General features: G+C 40.6%; 1 protein-coding gene across 1 annotated transcript; it reads left to right on the top strand.

The window, feature by feature from the left end:
* Positions 1-2,801: 2,801 nt before the first annotated feature.
* Positions 2,802-15,070, top strand: LOC145876871 (uncharacterized). The gene is made up of 2 exons (XM_082972210.1): positions 2,802-3,388; positions 12,053-15,070. The coding sequence occupies exons 1-2, from the start codon at positions 3,103-3,105 to the stop codon at positions 12,853-12,855; spliced, it is 1,089 nt and encodes a 362-aa protein (XP_082828336.1). The 5' UTR covers positions 2,802-3,102; the 3' UTR covers positions 12,856-15,070.
* Positions 15,071-16,722: the final 1,652 nt, after the last annotated feature.

Below are 16,722 nucleotides of genomic sequence, written 5' to 3'. Positions count from 1 at the left end.
TGTGAAGGAGGAGGTTGATCATCAGGAGTCAGATGTGAAGGAGGAGGTTGATCATCAGGAGACAGATGTGAAGGAGGAGGTTGATCATCAGGAGTCAGATGTGAAGGAGGAGGTTGATCATCAGGAGTCAGATGTGAAGGAGGAGGTTGATCATCAGGAGTCAGATGTGAAGGAGGAGGTTGATCATCAGGAGTCAGATGTGAAGGAGGAGGTTGATCATCAGGAGTCAGATGTGAAGGAGGAGGTTGATCATCAGGAGTCAGATGTGAAGGAGGAGGTTGATCATCAGGAGTCAGATGTGAAGGAGGAGGTTGATCATCAGGAGTCAGATGTGAAGGAGGAGGTTGATCACTAGAGTCAGATGTGAAGGAGGAGGTTGATCATCAGGAGTCAGATGTGAAGGAGGAGGTTGATCATCAGTGAACCTCTAGGATTGTGGCTGGGCTGGTGTTTACACTTCCAGCTTGGTCATATATTTTGATACATTGAATGTTGATATTGTGAACCTGTTATATATTTGCACCTCCTGTTTCAGGAAGTGATGTCACTAAGTACTGCCCCAATTTATACAGTGCTGTCGGAAAGTATTCAGACCCCTTCACTTTTTACACATTTTGTTACATTATTCTAAAATTTATGAGGAAAACATTGATTTAATCCATCTACACACAATACCCCATAATGACTTCACAATACCCCATAACGACATCACAATACCCCATAATGACATCACAATACCCCATAATGACAAAGCAAAAACCGTTTTTTAGAAATGTTTGCAAATGTAACAAAAGCAACAACTGAAATATCACATTTACATACAGTACCAGTCAAAAGTTTATACACATCTACTCATTCAATGGTTTTTCTTTATTTTGACTATTTTCTACATTGTAGAATAACATTGAAGACATCAAAACTATGAAATAACACATGGAATCATGTAGTAACCAAAAAAGGTGCCACGTCCTGACCAGCAGGTGGAGTAGGTGTATAGTTTTGGTCAGGGCGTGGCAGTAGAAGTTGTGTTTTCTATGTTCTGTCTAGGTTGGGTGTTTCTATGTAGAGTTAATTGGGGTGGACTTCCAATTGAAGGCAGCTGTGTGGTGTTGCCTTTGATTGGAAGTCCTATATTAGTTGGGTGTGTTTGTGGGGAATTGTTTTTGCACTGCGTTAGTATAGCCTGCAAAACTGTTGGTGTCGTGAGCATCGTTTATTGTTTTGTTTTTTTCTGTGTTTTACTCTTGTTTTTGTGAATTAAAAGATCCACTCTGCTGCATTTTGGTCTTCCCTGCAACACCATGACATTTTTTGTGACAAAAGGGTTAAACAAATCAAAATATATTTTATATTTGAGATATTTCAAAGCAGTCACTCCTTGCATTGATGACAGTTTTGCACACTCTTGGCATTCTCTCAACCAGTTTCATGAGGTAGTCACCTGGAATTAATTTGTTAACAGGTGTGCCTAGTGAAATGTTAATTTGAGGAATTTCTTTCCTTCTTAATGCGTTTGAGCCAATCAGTTGTGTTGTGACAAGGTATGGGAAGCTCTCATGAGGATTGCCACAGGAAATGAAGACCCAGAGTTACCTCTGCTGCGGAAGATATGTTCCTTAGAGTTAACTGCACCTCAGATTGCAGCCCAAATATATGCTTCAGAGTTCAAGTAACAGACACATATCAACATCAACTGTTCAGAGGAGACTGTGTGAATCAGGCCTTCATGGTCGAATTGCTGCAAAGAAACCACTACTAAAGGACACCAATAATAAGAAGAGACTTTCTTGGGCCAAGAAATAGACATTAGACCAGGGAAATCTGTCCTTTGGTCTGATGAGTCCAAATTTGAGATCTTTGATTCTAACCGCCGTGTCTTTGTGAGACGCAGAGTATGTGAACGGATGATCTCCGCGTGTGCGATTCCCACCGTGAAAAATGGAGATGTGATGGTGGGGGGTGCTTTGCTGGTGACACTGTCTGTGATTTAGTCAGAGACTGCGTGAATCAGGCCTTCATGGTTGAATTGCTGCATGCAAAAACACTGTTTACAAATAATGTGCTTTTCTTAAAAAAATGATATTTAAGTGACCCCAAACATTTGAACGGTAGTGGCGTATTGTTACACCATGTAGGAGCAGTATAGACCTAGTCTGTTCATTATATACATCTACATGATGTATTGTTACACCATGTAGGAACAGTATAGACCTAGTCTGTTCATTATATACATCTACATGATGTATTGTTACACCATGTAGGAGCAGTATAGACCTAGTCTGTTCATTATATACATCTACATTATGTATTGTTAGTCCATGTAGGAGCAGTATAGACCTAATCTGTTCATTATATACATCTACATGATGTATTGTTACACCATGTAGGAGCAGTATAGACCTAGTCTGTTCATTATATACATCTACATGATGTATTGTTACACCATGTAGGAGCAGTATAGACCTAGTCTGTTCATTATATACATCTACATGATGTATTGTTAGTCCATGTAGGAGCAGTATAGACCTAGTCTGTTCATTATATACATCTACATGATGTATTGTTACACCATGTAGGAGCAGTATAGACCTACAGTAGCTGGCTACTTATTTATATGTTGTTTGACTGAATGAAACTGCCTTAAATGTGCTGTAGTAAACATTTTTTATTCTCACTAATCAATCACCACATTCCTGTCTTTGTATGTCTCAATAGTATTATTTAATTAAATCCATGTAAAATAATCTTTGTCTGAAAATAAAATCTGATCCTCAACTGCGTTTCCCTCCAGTCAGCAGACGGCGATGTGCGTCTTTCAGGCGATGCTGCAGCGTGACGTATAATCTAGTGGACGGTTCTTCATAAACAGCTCGTCAACCACCTCGGTAGCTTGCTAGCCGACATAGCCGAAAGATTCAAGCTATTTATACGCTTTCGGTCTATATTAGCTACTGTGTTTTAGACACACTTCTGTCGTATCTACTTGTTAACCTATTTAATTTAATATTACGTTATTTTTTATTAGTCAGCTATAGTAGCTGACTGGTTAAGTTAGCATTAGCCTAGTCGCTAATGATAGCTAGTTAGCTAACATCCCCGAACATGAGCTCCCTAAACTACTCCCCTCCTGTTAAAGAAGAGGAGGTCTGCTGGACGGAGAAAGAAGCTCTGGGGCTGAACATTGTCGTGAAAGAGAAGGAAGAGGAGGATGTTACAGTAAAACTAGAAGTAGATGGTGAGGCTGTTACAGTGAAAGATGAAGAGAAAGACGTTTCAGTTAAACAAGAGGAAGAAGAGGATGATGCTGTTTTTGGAGTGAAGAAGGAAGGAGAGATTACTGTCACATTGGAAGATGAAGAGGAGGAGACAGGAGATCTGATTAACACCAGTAAGTACCGCCTTCAATTAGTTTTTAACTTTGGATATTCGGAGTTGGCTCGTCAATACCTCTTCAACGGAGGGATCTGGGATGATGACTGATATGTCTAGAATCAGACGACGTAGAGACAAGCTACCCCTTGTTTTCTCCGTTCCGTTTCCAAAAAGTGACTTAACATATATATTTGAGGAGGGTCTATCTGCTGACCGCAGACTGGGGGGCCACGGCATGTAGTGATTTTAATGTAGTGATGTTTTACTACACACCGTGCCCCCCAATAGAGCCATGTGAGAGTTGGGTTGGCTACACCAAAGATTATGGATATACTGACAAGATGTCTCTCCGTCCTAACAAGGGGAGTCGTTGTCCACAAAGCTGCACTGTGGGTTGTCTATCTCCCGCCTATCCTGTCTTTGGATTGGTGGATACATCTTATTATTGTAATCTATTGTTTATATTCTATGAGGGTTGTTGACGTCAACCACCTGTATTCAATGGAGAGAGATGCTAAGCTACTAGCATGAATATGCATAGCAATCTGGAGACAACTCCTATAGTGTTTTTATCAAAGTTGTCGGTATGTCACGTGTCCACGTAACAACTTAATCACTACGAAACTTCTGTTAGATCAAGTAAACCTCACGTAGCAAATAAGCCATTCATTTTGTTGTTGACCAAATTCAACACTTTCCACATTGGGTTGATAATTGTTTCCACTTGGATACAACCTACTGTAACCTACTGGCATGACCTAGAGAGATACAACCTACTGGCATGACCTAGAGAGATACAACCTACTGTAACCTACTGGCATGACCTAGAGAGGTACAACCTACTGTAGCCTACTGGCATGACCTAGAGAGATACAACCTACTGGCATGACCTAGAGAGATACAACCTACTGTAACCTACTGGCATGACCTAGAGAATTACAACCTACTGTAGCCTACTGGCATGACCTAGAGTTACAACCTACTGTAACCTACTGGCATGACCTAGAGAGATACAACCTACTGTAACCTACTGGCATGACCTAGAGAGTTACAACCTACTGTAACCTACTGGCATGACCTAGAGAGTTACAACCTACTGTAACCTTCTGGCATGACCTAGAGAGTTACAACCTACTGTAGCCTACTGGCATGACCTAGAGAGATACAACCTACTGTAGCCTACTGGCATGACCTAGAGAGTTACAACCTACTGGCATGACCTAGAGAGTTACAACCTACTGTAACCTACTGGCATGACCTAGAGAGTTACAACCTACTGTAGTCTACTGGCATGACCTAGAGAGTTACAACCTACTGTAACCTACTGGCATGACCTAGAGAGTTACAACCTACTGTAACCTACTGGCATGACCTAGAGATACAACCTACTGGCATGACCTAGAGAGATACAACCTACTGTAACCTACTGGCATGACCTAGAGAGTTACAACCTACTGTAACCTACTGGCATGACCTAGAGACACAACCTACTGGCATGATCTAGAGAGATACAACCTACTGTAGCCTACTGGCATGACCTAGAGAGATACAACCTACTGTAACCTACTGGCATGACCTAGAGAGTTACAACCTACTGTAGCCTACTGGCATGACCTAGAGAGATACAACCTACTGTAACCTACTGGCATGACCTAGAGTTACAACCTACTGTAACCTACTGGCATGACCTAGAGAGTTACAACCTACTGTAACCTACTGGCATGACCTAGAGAGTTACAACCTACTTTAACCTACTGGCATGACCTAGAGTTACAACCTGCTGTAACCTACTGGCATGACCTAGAGAGTTACAACCTACTGTAAACTACTGGCATGACCTAGAGAGTTACAACCTACTGTAACCTACTGGCATGACCTAGAGAGATACAACCTACTGTAACCTACTGGCATGACCTAGAGAGATACAACCTACTGTAACCTACTGGCATGACCTAGAGAGTTAGAACCTGCGGTAACCTACTGGCATGACCTAGAGAGATACAACCTACTGTAACCTACTGGCATGACCTAGAGAGATACAACCTACTGTAACCTACTGGCATGACCTAGAGAGATACAACCTACTGTAACCTACTGGCATGACCTAGAGAGTTACAACCTACTGTAACCTACTGGCATGACCTAGAGAGTTACAACCTACTGTAGCCTACTGGCATGACCTAGAGAGATACAACCTACTGGCATGACCTAGAGAGTTACAACCTACTGTAGCCTACTGGCATGACCTAGAGAGATACAACCTACTGGCATGACCTAGAGAGTTACAACCTACTGTAACCTACTGGCATGACCTAGAGAGTTACAACCTACTGTAGTCTACTGGCATGACCTAGAGAGTTACAACCTACTGTAACCTACTGGCATGACCTAGAGAGTTACAACCTACTGTAACCTACTGGCATGACCTAGAGAGATACAACCTACTGTAACCTACTGGCATGACCTAGAGACACAACCTACTGTAGCCTACTGGTATGATCTAGAGAGATACAACCTACTGTAGTCTACTGGCATGACCTAGAGAGATACAACCTACTGTAACTTACTGGCATGACTTAGAGAGTTACAACCTACTGTAGCCTACTGGCATGACCTAGAGAGATACAACCTACTGTAACCTACTGGCATGACCTAGAGTTACAACCTACTGTAACCTACTGGCATGACCTAGAGAGTTACAACCTACTGTAACCTACTGGCATGACCTAGAGAGTTACAACCTACTTTAACCTACTGGCATGACCTAGAGTTACAACCTGCTGTAACCTACTGGCATGACCTAGAGAGTTACAACCTACTGTAACCTACTGGCATGACCTAGAGAGATACAACCTACTGTAACCTACTGGCATGACCTAGAGAGATACAACCTACTGTAACCTACTGGCATGACCTAGAGAGTTAGAACCTGCTGTAACCTACTGGCATGACCTAGAGAGATACAACCTTCTGTAACCTACTGGCATGACCTAGAGAGATACAACCTACTGTAACCTACTGGCATGACCTAGAGAGTTACAACCTACTGTAGCCTACTGGCATGACCTAGAGTTACAACCTGCTGTAACCTACCTGCATGACCTAGAGAGTTCCAACCTACTGTAACCTACTGGCATGACCTAGAGAGATACAACCTTCTGTAACCTACTGGCATGACCTAGATATATATATCTAGGTCATCTAAGCATTTCTAAACTTTTTTTCTAACTTTTATGGGGTATTGTGATGTCTTTATGAGGTATTGTCTGAAAATTGATAATTGAAAAAAAAATATATATAATAACCAAATATGTAAAAAGGGAAGGGGTCTGAATGCATGTATGTTGTATGTTCTAGGGCAGATTTAAAAAAAATAGTATTTTCTTTCTACCAATTGATTGGTTGAAATGTTATGACGTGTATTTGTTCATATAGACACACCCCGTGTGTTTAATAAAATCAACTGTATGTGCAGAACTTGAATTGAACTGATGCTTCAAGCGTTTGATTAAATAATTAACACACACAAATGACTTGAGGAAGCCAGAGGTCAATATAACCAGAAGAAAATAACCAATTCCCCACCTGCTGCTGGCCTTCGTTAATTCTGACATTATGCTCCTGAAGTTTCCGGTAAAATAGGCAAACTTTTTCCATTTCCGTTTGAAGTGCCAATTTATCTTACCATTTCTACCGATCTGCATGCCAGTTATGAACGAGTTACAACACCTGTTTGGCTCCTCCACTTCCTGGGTCGGTGAAGTGAGGTATTACATTTAAGGATTAAATAATTTAAGGAATATATCCAAGTCTCACGCTCATCACCTGTGGAATGCGGGGCTTCCAGCGAGGTGTGGATTTAACCTGTTAGGGCTAGGGGGCAGTATTTACACGGCCGGATAAAAAACGTACCCGATTTAATCTGGTTACTAATCCTATCCAGTAACTAGAATATGCATATACTTATTATATATGGATAGAAAACACCCTAAAGTTTCTAAAACTGTTTGAATGGTGTCTGTGAGTATAACAGAACTCATATGGCAGGCAAAAACCTGAGAGATTCCTTTACAGGGAGTGGCCTGTCTGACCATTTATTGGCTTTCTTTGATATCTCTTCCCAAAACAAAGGATCTCTGCGGTAACGTGACACTTCCCACGGCTCCAATGGGCTCTCAGAGCCCGGGAAAAACCTGAATGACGTAATTCAAAGCCCTGGCTGAAACACACGAGCGCTTTTGCTAAGTGGTCTATCAGAGGACAAAGGGCTTAGGCTCGTGCACTGGCCTCCCCCGTCTTTCTGTTTTTCCCTCTATTTACCGAAACGTAGATTCCCGGTCGGAATATTATCGCTTTTTTACGAGATAAATTGCATAAAAATTGATTTTAAACAGCGCTTGACATGCTTCGAAGTACGGTAATGAAATATTTAGAATTTTTTTGTCACGAAATGCGCCATGCGCACGACCCTTATTTACCATTTCGGATAGTGTCTAGAACGCACGAACAAAACGGCGCTGTTTGGATATAACGATGGATTATTTGGGACCAAACCTACATTTGTTATTGAAGTAGAAGTCCTGGGAGTGCATTCTGACGAAGAACAGGAAAGGTAATAACATTTTTCTTATAGTAAATCTGATTTTGGTGAAGGCTAAACTTGCCGGGTGTCTAAATAGCTAGCCCGTGATGGCTGGGCTATGTACTTAGAATATTGCAAAATGTGCTTTCAGCAAAAAGCTATTTTAAAATCGGACATATCGAGTGCATAGAGGAGTTCTGTATCTATAATTCTTAAAATAATTGTTATGCTTTTTGTGAACGTTTATCGTGAGTAATTTAGTAAATTGTTAGTAAATTCCCCGGAAGTTTGCGGGTGGTATGCTAGTTCTGAACGTCACATGCTAATGTAAAAAGCTGTTTTTTGATATAAATATGAACTTGATTGAACAAAACATGCATGTATTGTATAACATAATGTCCTAGGTGTGTCATCTGATGAAGATCATCAAAGGTTAGTGCTGCATTTAGCTGTCTTCTGGGTTTTTGTGACATTATATGCTAGCTTGAAAAATGGGTGTCTGATTATTTCTGGCTGGGTACTCTGCTGACATAATCTAATGTTTTGCTTTCGTTGTAAAGACTTTTTGAAATCGGACAGTGTGGTTAGATTAACGAGAGTCTTGTCTTTAAAATGCTGTAAAATAGTCATATGTTTGAGAAATTGAAGTAATAGCATTTCTAAGGTATTTGAAAATCGCGCCACAGGATTCAACTGGTGCCACCTAGCCCAGAGAGGTTAATAGTATGTTGTACCTAGTTTCCCTCCTTCAGGGAACAGTAGTTATAGTCATAACGTGTGGATTTAATAGTATGTTGTACCTAGTTTCCCTCCTTCAGGGAACAGTAGTTATAGTCATAACGTTAAGCTTGTCATATGATGAACTTTAACTTAAATACTGGATCTTGCTGTCGGACAGTTTTTTTGTATTCAGATCGCTGAAATGCTCTCTACCTACGTAACATTTAGTGTCTCCTTATGTTACGCTGGGAAAACAGTTTTCATGGGCACAGAAATCCTAAATCATTTCAGTTTACTAAATCCAATGGTTCTAACCGAGAGTCACCTTAACTTTATTGACAACTCCCAAATGGATACTGTCATTAATGCGGTTCTTAAATAATTATGCATAATACTTAATACTGTAGCTGTTTAGTTACAGTCACATGTTCAACTATCATCAGCTGATCCAGGAAATCATTTTCTGCATGCCAGTCAAATGTAGTTCTTCATTCATTACACCGGTAAAGACAGTTATGCCGTGCTCCACGTTGGATCCAACATCCCAAACAAATCGATATTTATAATGTGTTGTCTACTTGATTTACAGTAGGGTCTCGTTAGTCCGTTTGGAAACGGAGATACTTAGCTCATAATGTGTAGAGATCTGTTCCTTGATGGATAGGCTATTGTACAACACACAGAGCTATTTTCCTTTATTCAGGACATTTAGAATGACAACACATTACAGAGTAGCCTAGTGGGATTATTCACAAAATTATCTGGTGATCAGGTTATGAATTGTCATGACAAAGACATTTTAGTCTCCTTGTTTCACCTGAAATATTAAATATATAGTCCTAGGTCTATGTTATTGTTAGGTGAAGTTATGGGTCCTACAGTAGGTGTATGTTATTGTTAGGTGAACTTATGGGTCCTACAGTAGGTCTATGTTGTTGTTAGGTGAACTTATGGGTCCTACAGTAGGTCTATGTTGTTGTTAGGTGAAGTTATGGGTCCTACAGTAGGTGTATGTTATTGTTAGGTGAACTTATGGGTCCTACAGTAGGTCTATGTTATTGTTAGGTGAAGTTATGGGTCCTACAGTAGGTCTATGTTATTGTTAGGTGAAGTTATGGGTCCTACAGTAGGTCTATGTTATTGTTAGGTGAAGTTATGGGTCCTACAGTAGGTCTATGTTATTGTTAGGTGAAGTTATGGGTCCTACAGTAGGTCTATGTTATTGTTAGGTGATGTTATGGGCAAATTTGGCAAATACTTAGTGTACAACCCTCTGTCAGGCTGATGGCAAAGCTAGCCAAAGAGCATTTTACAGGTTTAAGTGTTTATGTATAAAGCAGTTGATTTGCTACAACAACACAAACAGGACATTCAAACAAGCGTTACAATTATAATCCAAAAGTAATGTGAAATGCACTCATAAACAACCTGTAAATGGAGGCTATTTTTGCAGTCAGCCTATGAGAACTCCCCCGAGTTTTCCCCCACGGTGGTGAGTTAGTGAATAGACACAGAGCTTAATGTGAGTTTCCTTCAGTAGCACACCTGATAGTGCGCTGTAATATTCAGAATGCCTTGTGAAAAACTAAAATCGTCGCTCACCATTTTTTCTCCAGGCAGAGAGAAAAAACTACATCCATAACTAGTGGTTTCCTCATTACCAGATATACTACATCCATAACTAGTGGTTTCCTCATTACCAGATATACTACATCCATAACTAGTGGATTCCTCATCACCAGATATACTACATCCATAACTAGTGGTTTCCTCATTACCAGATATACTACATCCATAACTAGTGGTTTCCTCATTACCAGATATACTACATCCATAACTAGTGGTTTCCTCATTACCAGATATACTACATCCATAACTAGTGGTTTCCTCATTACCAGATATACTACATCCATAACTAGTGGTTTCCTCATTACCAGATATACTACATCCATAACTAGCGGTTTCCTCATTACCAGATATACTACATCCATAACTAGTGGTTTCCTCATTACCAGATATACTACATCCATAACTAGTGGTTTCCTCATTACCAGATATACTACATCCATAACTAGTGGTTTCCTCATTACCAGATATACTACATCCATAACTAGTGGTTTCCTCATTACCAGATATACTACATCCATAACTAGTGGTTTCCTCATTACCAGATATACTACATCCATAACTAGTGGTTTCCTCATTACCAGATATACTACATCCATAACTAGCGGTTTCCTCATTAGTGGGGAGGAGTTTCTACAACCAAATTGCATGTGCATCGCCCTCGTGCCGCAATTTTAGCAAACACAGAAAGGGGCCAAAATTTGACACCAAAAGTCGTCTGGCACACTGCTTAGGATTTCAACAACTTTAATAACTTATTTCTAGCCTACAAACATCATGTTACTACTAATGTGAAAACAAGACAAAAAAATATGACTATTCTTGCTCATTTTAGGACAATTGTCAAATAATTTTAACATTCATTACTGACTTAAATTGTTGTCCAACATCATGGCTCCGCTGTTGGCATCACCTTTTACAGTGGATTACCGCTGTTGTGGGCCTTTAACCATCTGTCTGACTTTGTTGTTCACACAGGAGAGATACTTCTCTATCTTGGGTCCTCTGGGGAGCCTCAACAACCTCTTGATGCTGAAGAGGCAGAGAAGAGTCTCTCCAGATCAGAACACCTCAAGAAACACCTGCAGAGACGAAGATCTCTCACATGGAAATCTTACTGCAAATCTTCATCGGAACTTAAAATACACCAGCGAGTACACACAGGAGAGAAATCTCACCACTGTTTTGATTGTGGGAAGAGTTACTTAAGATCAAAATCGGCCAAACCCTCCCCTAACCCGGACAACGGTGGGCCAATTGTGTGTCGCCCCATGGGCCTCCCGGTTTCGGCCGGCTGCAACAGAGCTTGGACTCGAACCCAGAATCTCTAATGGCACAGCTTAAGCCACTTGCTCACCATTTTTGCTCCAGGCAGATATACTACATCCATAACTAGCGGTTTCTGCATTAGCAGGGAGGTGTTTCTGCAATCAAATTGTGTGTGCATCGCCCTTGTCGCAATTTTAGCAAACACAGAAAAAGGTGCTTATATTTGAGAACAAAAGTGGCCTGGCACACTGCTTAGGAGTTCAACACCTTTTACTTATTTCTAGTTACTACTAATGTGAAAACAAGACTAAATATGACTATTGTTGCTCACTTGACTGTCTTAAGACAATTGTCAAGTAATTTTAACATTCATTACAGACGTCAATTGTTGTACAGTATCATGGCTACGCTGTTGGCATCACCTTTTTCAGTGGATTTCTGCTGTTGTGAGCCTTTAACTATCTGTCTGACTTGTTCACACAGGAGAGAGACGTGACTATCATGGATCCTCTGGGGAGCCTCAACATCATGATGCTAACAAGTCAGAGAAGAGTCTGTCCAGATTCTATCACCTCAAGAAACACCAGCAGAGACCCACAGGGAAGAAATCTATCTGCTGCTCTGACTGTGGAAAACATTGCAAATCTTCATCAGAACTTAAAATACACCAGCGAACACACACAGGAGAGAAATCTCACCACTGTTTTGATTGTGGGAAGAGTTACTTAAGATTAAAAGCACTAAAAGTACACCTGAGAATTCACACTGGAGAGAAACCTTACAGCTGTGATCAATGTGGGAAGAGTTTTACTACATTTAGCTATCTGACTATACACCAGAGAACACATACAGGAGAGAAACCGTACAGCTGTACTGAATGTGGGAAGAGTTTTACTCAGTCAAGCAACCTGTTATCACACCAGAGGATACACACAGGAGAGAAATCTTTTAGTTGTAATCAATGTGTGAAAAGTTTTATTTCATCTAGTTACCTGACTGTACACCAGAGAACACACACAGGAGAGAAACCTTATAGCTGTGATCAATGTGGGAAGACTTATATTTCATCTTGCCATCTGACTAGACACCAGCGAATACACACAGGAGAGAAACCTTATAGCTGTAATCAATGTGGGAAGAGTTTTACTCGGTCAGACAACCTGATATTACACCAGAGAACACACACAGGAGAGAAACCTTATAGCTGTGATCAATGTGGGAAGAGTTTTACTACATCTGGCTCTCTGACTCTACACCAGAGAACACACACAGGAGAGAAATCATAGCTGTGATCAGTGTGACAAGAGATTCTCCGATAAGACATCTGATCAAACATCAGAAAATACATGAAGGAGTTGTTTCATGATATCAATGATATGTCACAATGTAGAATGTTTTAACATTGTAGTAGGAGTATTTTAATAATGTCACAATGTAGAACCCTAAACGTTTGTCCCCTGTTCTATTGATTTCAACATGATATGGATATTAGCCTCAGGGGGGAAATCCAGGCTCTGAAATGGAAGAGTTACTATTTATGAGATTTAATAAAAAGTGACTAACAAAAAAAGAGTTGTGTTACACTTACCATGTTGGTGACCCACTGGAATCAAAATGTATCTGGCTGTTTTCTACAAATTGTTCTCTAACCAGTGATGTACACATTATTCCCAGATTCTGTGTGGTTTTTGAGCTGTTCGTTTTAACAGGACATGCAACCTCATCTCCCTCCTCTCGGTACAATTGATTTCAACATGATATCGATGAGTTATGACAAATAAGTGTTGTGTTCCTTTGTTTACCGACCCCTAAATTTAACTGCATCACTTCAAAATGTAGCTGACTGTCTTCTGCAGGTTGTCCTCTAACCAGTGAGGTGAAAGATATCTCCATTTCCAAGTGTTTTTTTTGTTGTTGTGTTAGTTTCAGGAGCAGATTCAACCTGATTTCCCCCCAAATGGATATTAGATTTGTGTTTAGCTAGTGCGTTGCTATGGATCTTTATTTATTTTGACTGCACGTTTTTCCGTATTGGAGATACATTTTGTTTGGGCTCGTTCCAAGGGGACAAGAGTTCTAGAAGCTAGTGAGTTTAAGGAAGATGAGAGTTCTAGAAGCTAGTGAGTTTTAGGAAGACGAGAGTTCTAGAAGCTAGTGAGTTTTAGGAAGACGAGAGTTCTAGAAGCTAGTGAGTTTTAGGAAGACGAGAGTTCTAGAAGCTAGTGAGTTTTAGGAAGAGGAGAGTTCTAGAAGCTAGTGAGTTTTAGGAAGATGAGTGTTCTAGAAGCTAGTGAGTTTTAGGATTCTATAGAAAGAAAAAGGAGAAAAATAATACTATTGTATATTATTATTTAGAAATACGTGTTTTTTTCTTGTTTTTAATTGTTGACAGCCAGTGATTATATTGTAGAAGGTGAAGCATTGTAGTTGATTATAATGTGAAATGGAAGTTGTTTTCTGTTGGTGGTGAGCAAACTTTTCCAACAAAAATATAGGATATATTTGTTGTCTTAAAGGGGAAGGTGTTACAGGCTTTGGTTTTTCCATTTATGTTTTGAGGTTGGACTTTAGCACGTCTAGCTCGTTAGCACGTCTAGCTCGTTAGCACGTATAGCTCGTTAGCACGTCTAGCTCGTTAGCCCGTCTAGCTCCGTCAGCACGTCTAGCTCCGTCAGCACGTCTAGCTCGTTAGCACGTCTAGCTCGTTAGCCCGTCTAGCTCGTTAGCCCGTCTCGCTCGTTAGCACGTCTCGCTCGTTAGCCCGTCTAGCTCGTTAGCACGTCTAGCTCGTTAGCCCGTCTAGCTCGTTAGCCCGTCTAGCTCGTTAGCACGTCTCGCTCGTTAGCACGTCTAGCTCGTTAGCACGTCTAGCTGGTTAGCCCGTCTAGCTCGTTAGCACGTCTAGCTCGTTAGCACGTAGGACGCACTGATTGGTGTCACCTCGTTAGTCAGTATGTGTTACACCTGTGCTGGCTTGTCCATCTCGTTAGTGGGAAGGTGTTTCACCTGAGCTGGTCCAGGTTCTATTTAAGAGTGTCTGGCCCAGTGCTCCAGTTGTCTTGATACATGTGGAGAGTCAACACCTTTAGTTGCGCCACCTTTTTGGTTTACTTCCTGTCTTTAAGTTCGATGTGGGTTTTTCTTTTGTTTTCCTCTTCTTGGGCAGATTTCGTGGGTCTCATGGTGGGTGTCTTTTAGGTCCCAGTTGTTGTTACTAGTCAACTTTCAGTGGACACTGACCCCCATAGTGTCCCAAGCTTATATTTTGGGTTGGATCATGCATCCAATTAACATTTTAATCAATGGCATTTCCATTTGTTCATTAGTCTTTCAGTTTAAGTCTTCTGTTTTTTATCCTCTTATGTTGTGTACTAAATATTTGTTTATTTTCATTGTTTTATCTTTTTCCTGTGAAGCCATTTTGTTGCATCCATGTCTGAAATGTGCTTTATGAATAAAGCTTGATTTTATTTGAACATATAATAAAACAAATGAACCCAATGACTGACCAATCAACAGACTCTTAGTATGAAAAACAGTATCAAGTCTTGCTGTTCCATTTCTGACTGCCCCTGCAACACAGAAAGAAACACATTTAGTCATATTATATAAAACACTCAAAGTAATGGATATGGAGCATCTATGGCCTCAGTTACACCTGGCACCTAAATGTGACTTCTGTCATCTGATCACTCCAAGCTGCATTAGGTTCAGATCTACCAGGATGGGCCTTTGACATAGACTGGATGCAGTCAGGCCACTGAATATACATAAGCAATGTAAAGAGATGTTGGGAAAAGTACATTTGACACAAATTACCTTCATAATAACAAAGAACAAATGTGTGTGTCTGAGGGGAAATTAACTTTCATACAGCCAAAAGGGTGAGAAATTACACCAATATCAGTGGACAATTTGCACTAATGTTAATAAACATGGATGATGGAACATATTCCCTTTAGCTGATGTGATGAACCACTAAGGGGACATAAATATTTACCATCTAAACCATGTGTGACCTCTCACCTCTCTGGCTGTAGAAGTGTTCTTCCTAACCAGTCCCTCAACAGCTCTCTGACTGAGCTCCACCCTCACTGGGTCTTCAGAGGAGAGGAAGGCTGAGGAGGGATGGAAGGATGAATGGATCAGTCAGTCAATAAAGTGTAGAGCTGCTGTCTATGCTGTCTGACTAAATCACTATTTTAGTAGTTCATTAAAGTAAATAAGGCTTTATGACTGCTGAATACCAACTATCAATCACTTAGATCATGTATTTCTAGGTAGAGATACATCCTTGGGACGTCCCTAGCCCGTTGAAGTTGACATTTAAAAGGGTTAAGGTTAGGGTTAAGGTTAGGGTTTAGGGTAGGGATGTCCCAAGGATCCCAGATAGCATTGACCATTGTGCATTCTTCTGTCTCTTTTACATAGCAGGTGTAAAATAAACACAGACAAGACAAGTAGGCAAGCAATGGATTATGGTCACTGTAGTTAATTACGTTTTATGCGCTAAACTATGTTGAATATTGGCCTGTTGGAAACTACAACTCCACTACATCACACAGTTCAGTCTGGGTCTGATTTATCTCTAGAGAAACTACAACTCCCTACTACATCACACAGTTCAGGCTGGGTCTGATTTATCTCTAGAGAAACTACAACTCCCTACAGCATCACACAGTTCAGTCTGGGTCTGATTTATCTCTAGAGAAACTACAACTCCCTACTACATCACACAGTTCAGGCTGGGTCTGATTTATCTCTAGAGAAACTACAACTCCCTACAGCATCACACAGTTCAGGCTGGGTCTGATTTATCTCTAGAGAAACTACAACTCCCTACTACATCACACAGTTCAGTCTGGGTCTGATTTATTTCTAGAGAAACTACAACTCCCTACTACATCACACAGTTCAGGCTGAGTGTGATTTATCTCTAGACTTGCTCTAGACACTCGCTTGCTTGTCCCAATTCAGGGAACCGTTGATCTACTTCAGAGGAACTGTGTCTAGAGTGATTTCCTGTTGTTTTGACACCTCACTGGAAAACTAGAATAACTAGCTGTTGCTACAGAACGAGACAACCAATTCACAGTTAGTCTGTGTCTCGTTCTCCACACACGTACACATACCAAGATCACGTGTTTTCTATA

Source organism: Salmo salar, unplaced genomic scaffold (assembly GCF_965601325.2).
Source record: "Salmo salar unplaced genomic scaffold, fSalSal1 ptg000613l, whole genome shotgun sequence".
Lineage (NCBI taxonomy): Eukaryota > Metazoa > Chordata > Actinopteri > Salmoniformes > Salmonidae > Salmo > Salmo salar.
This window is presented reverse-complemented; position numbering and strand designations above follow the sequence as displayed.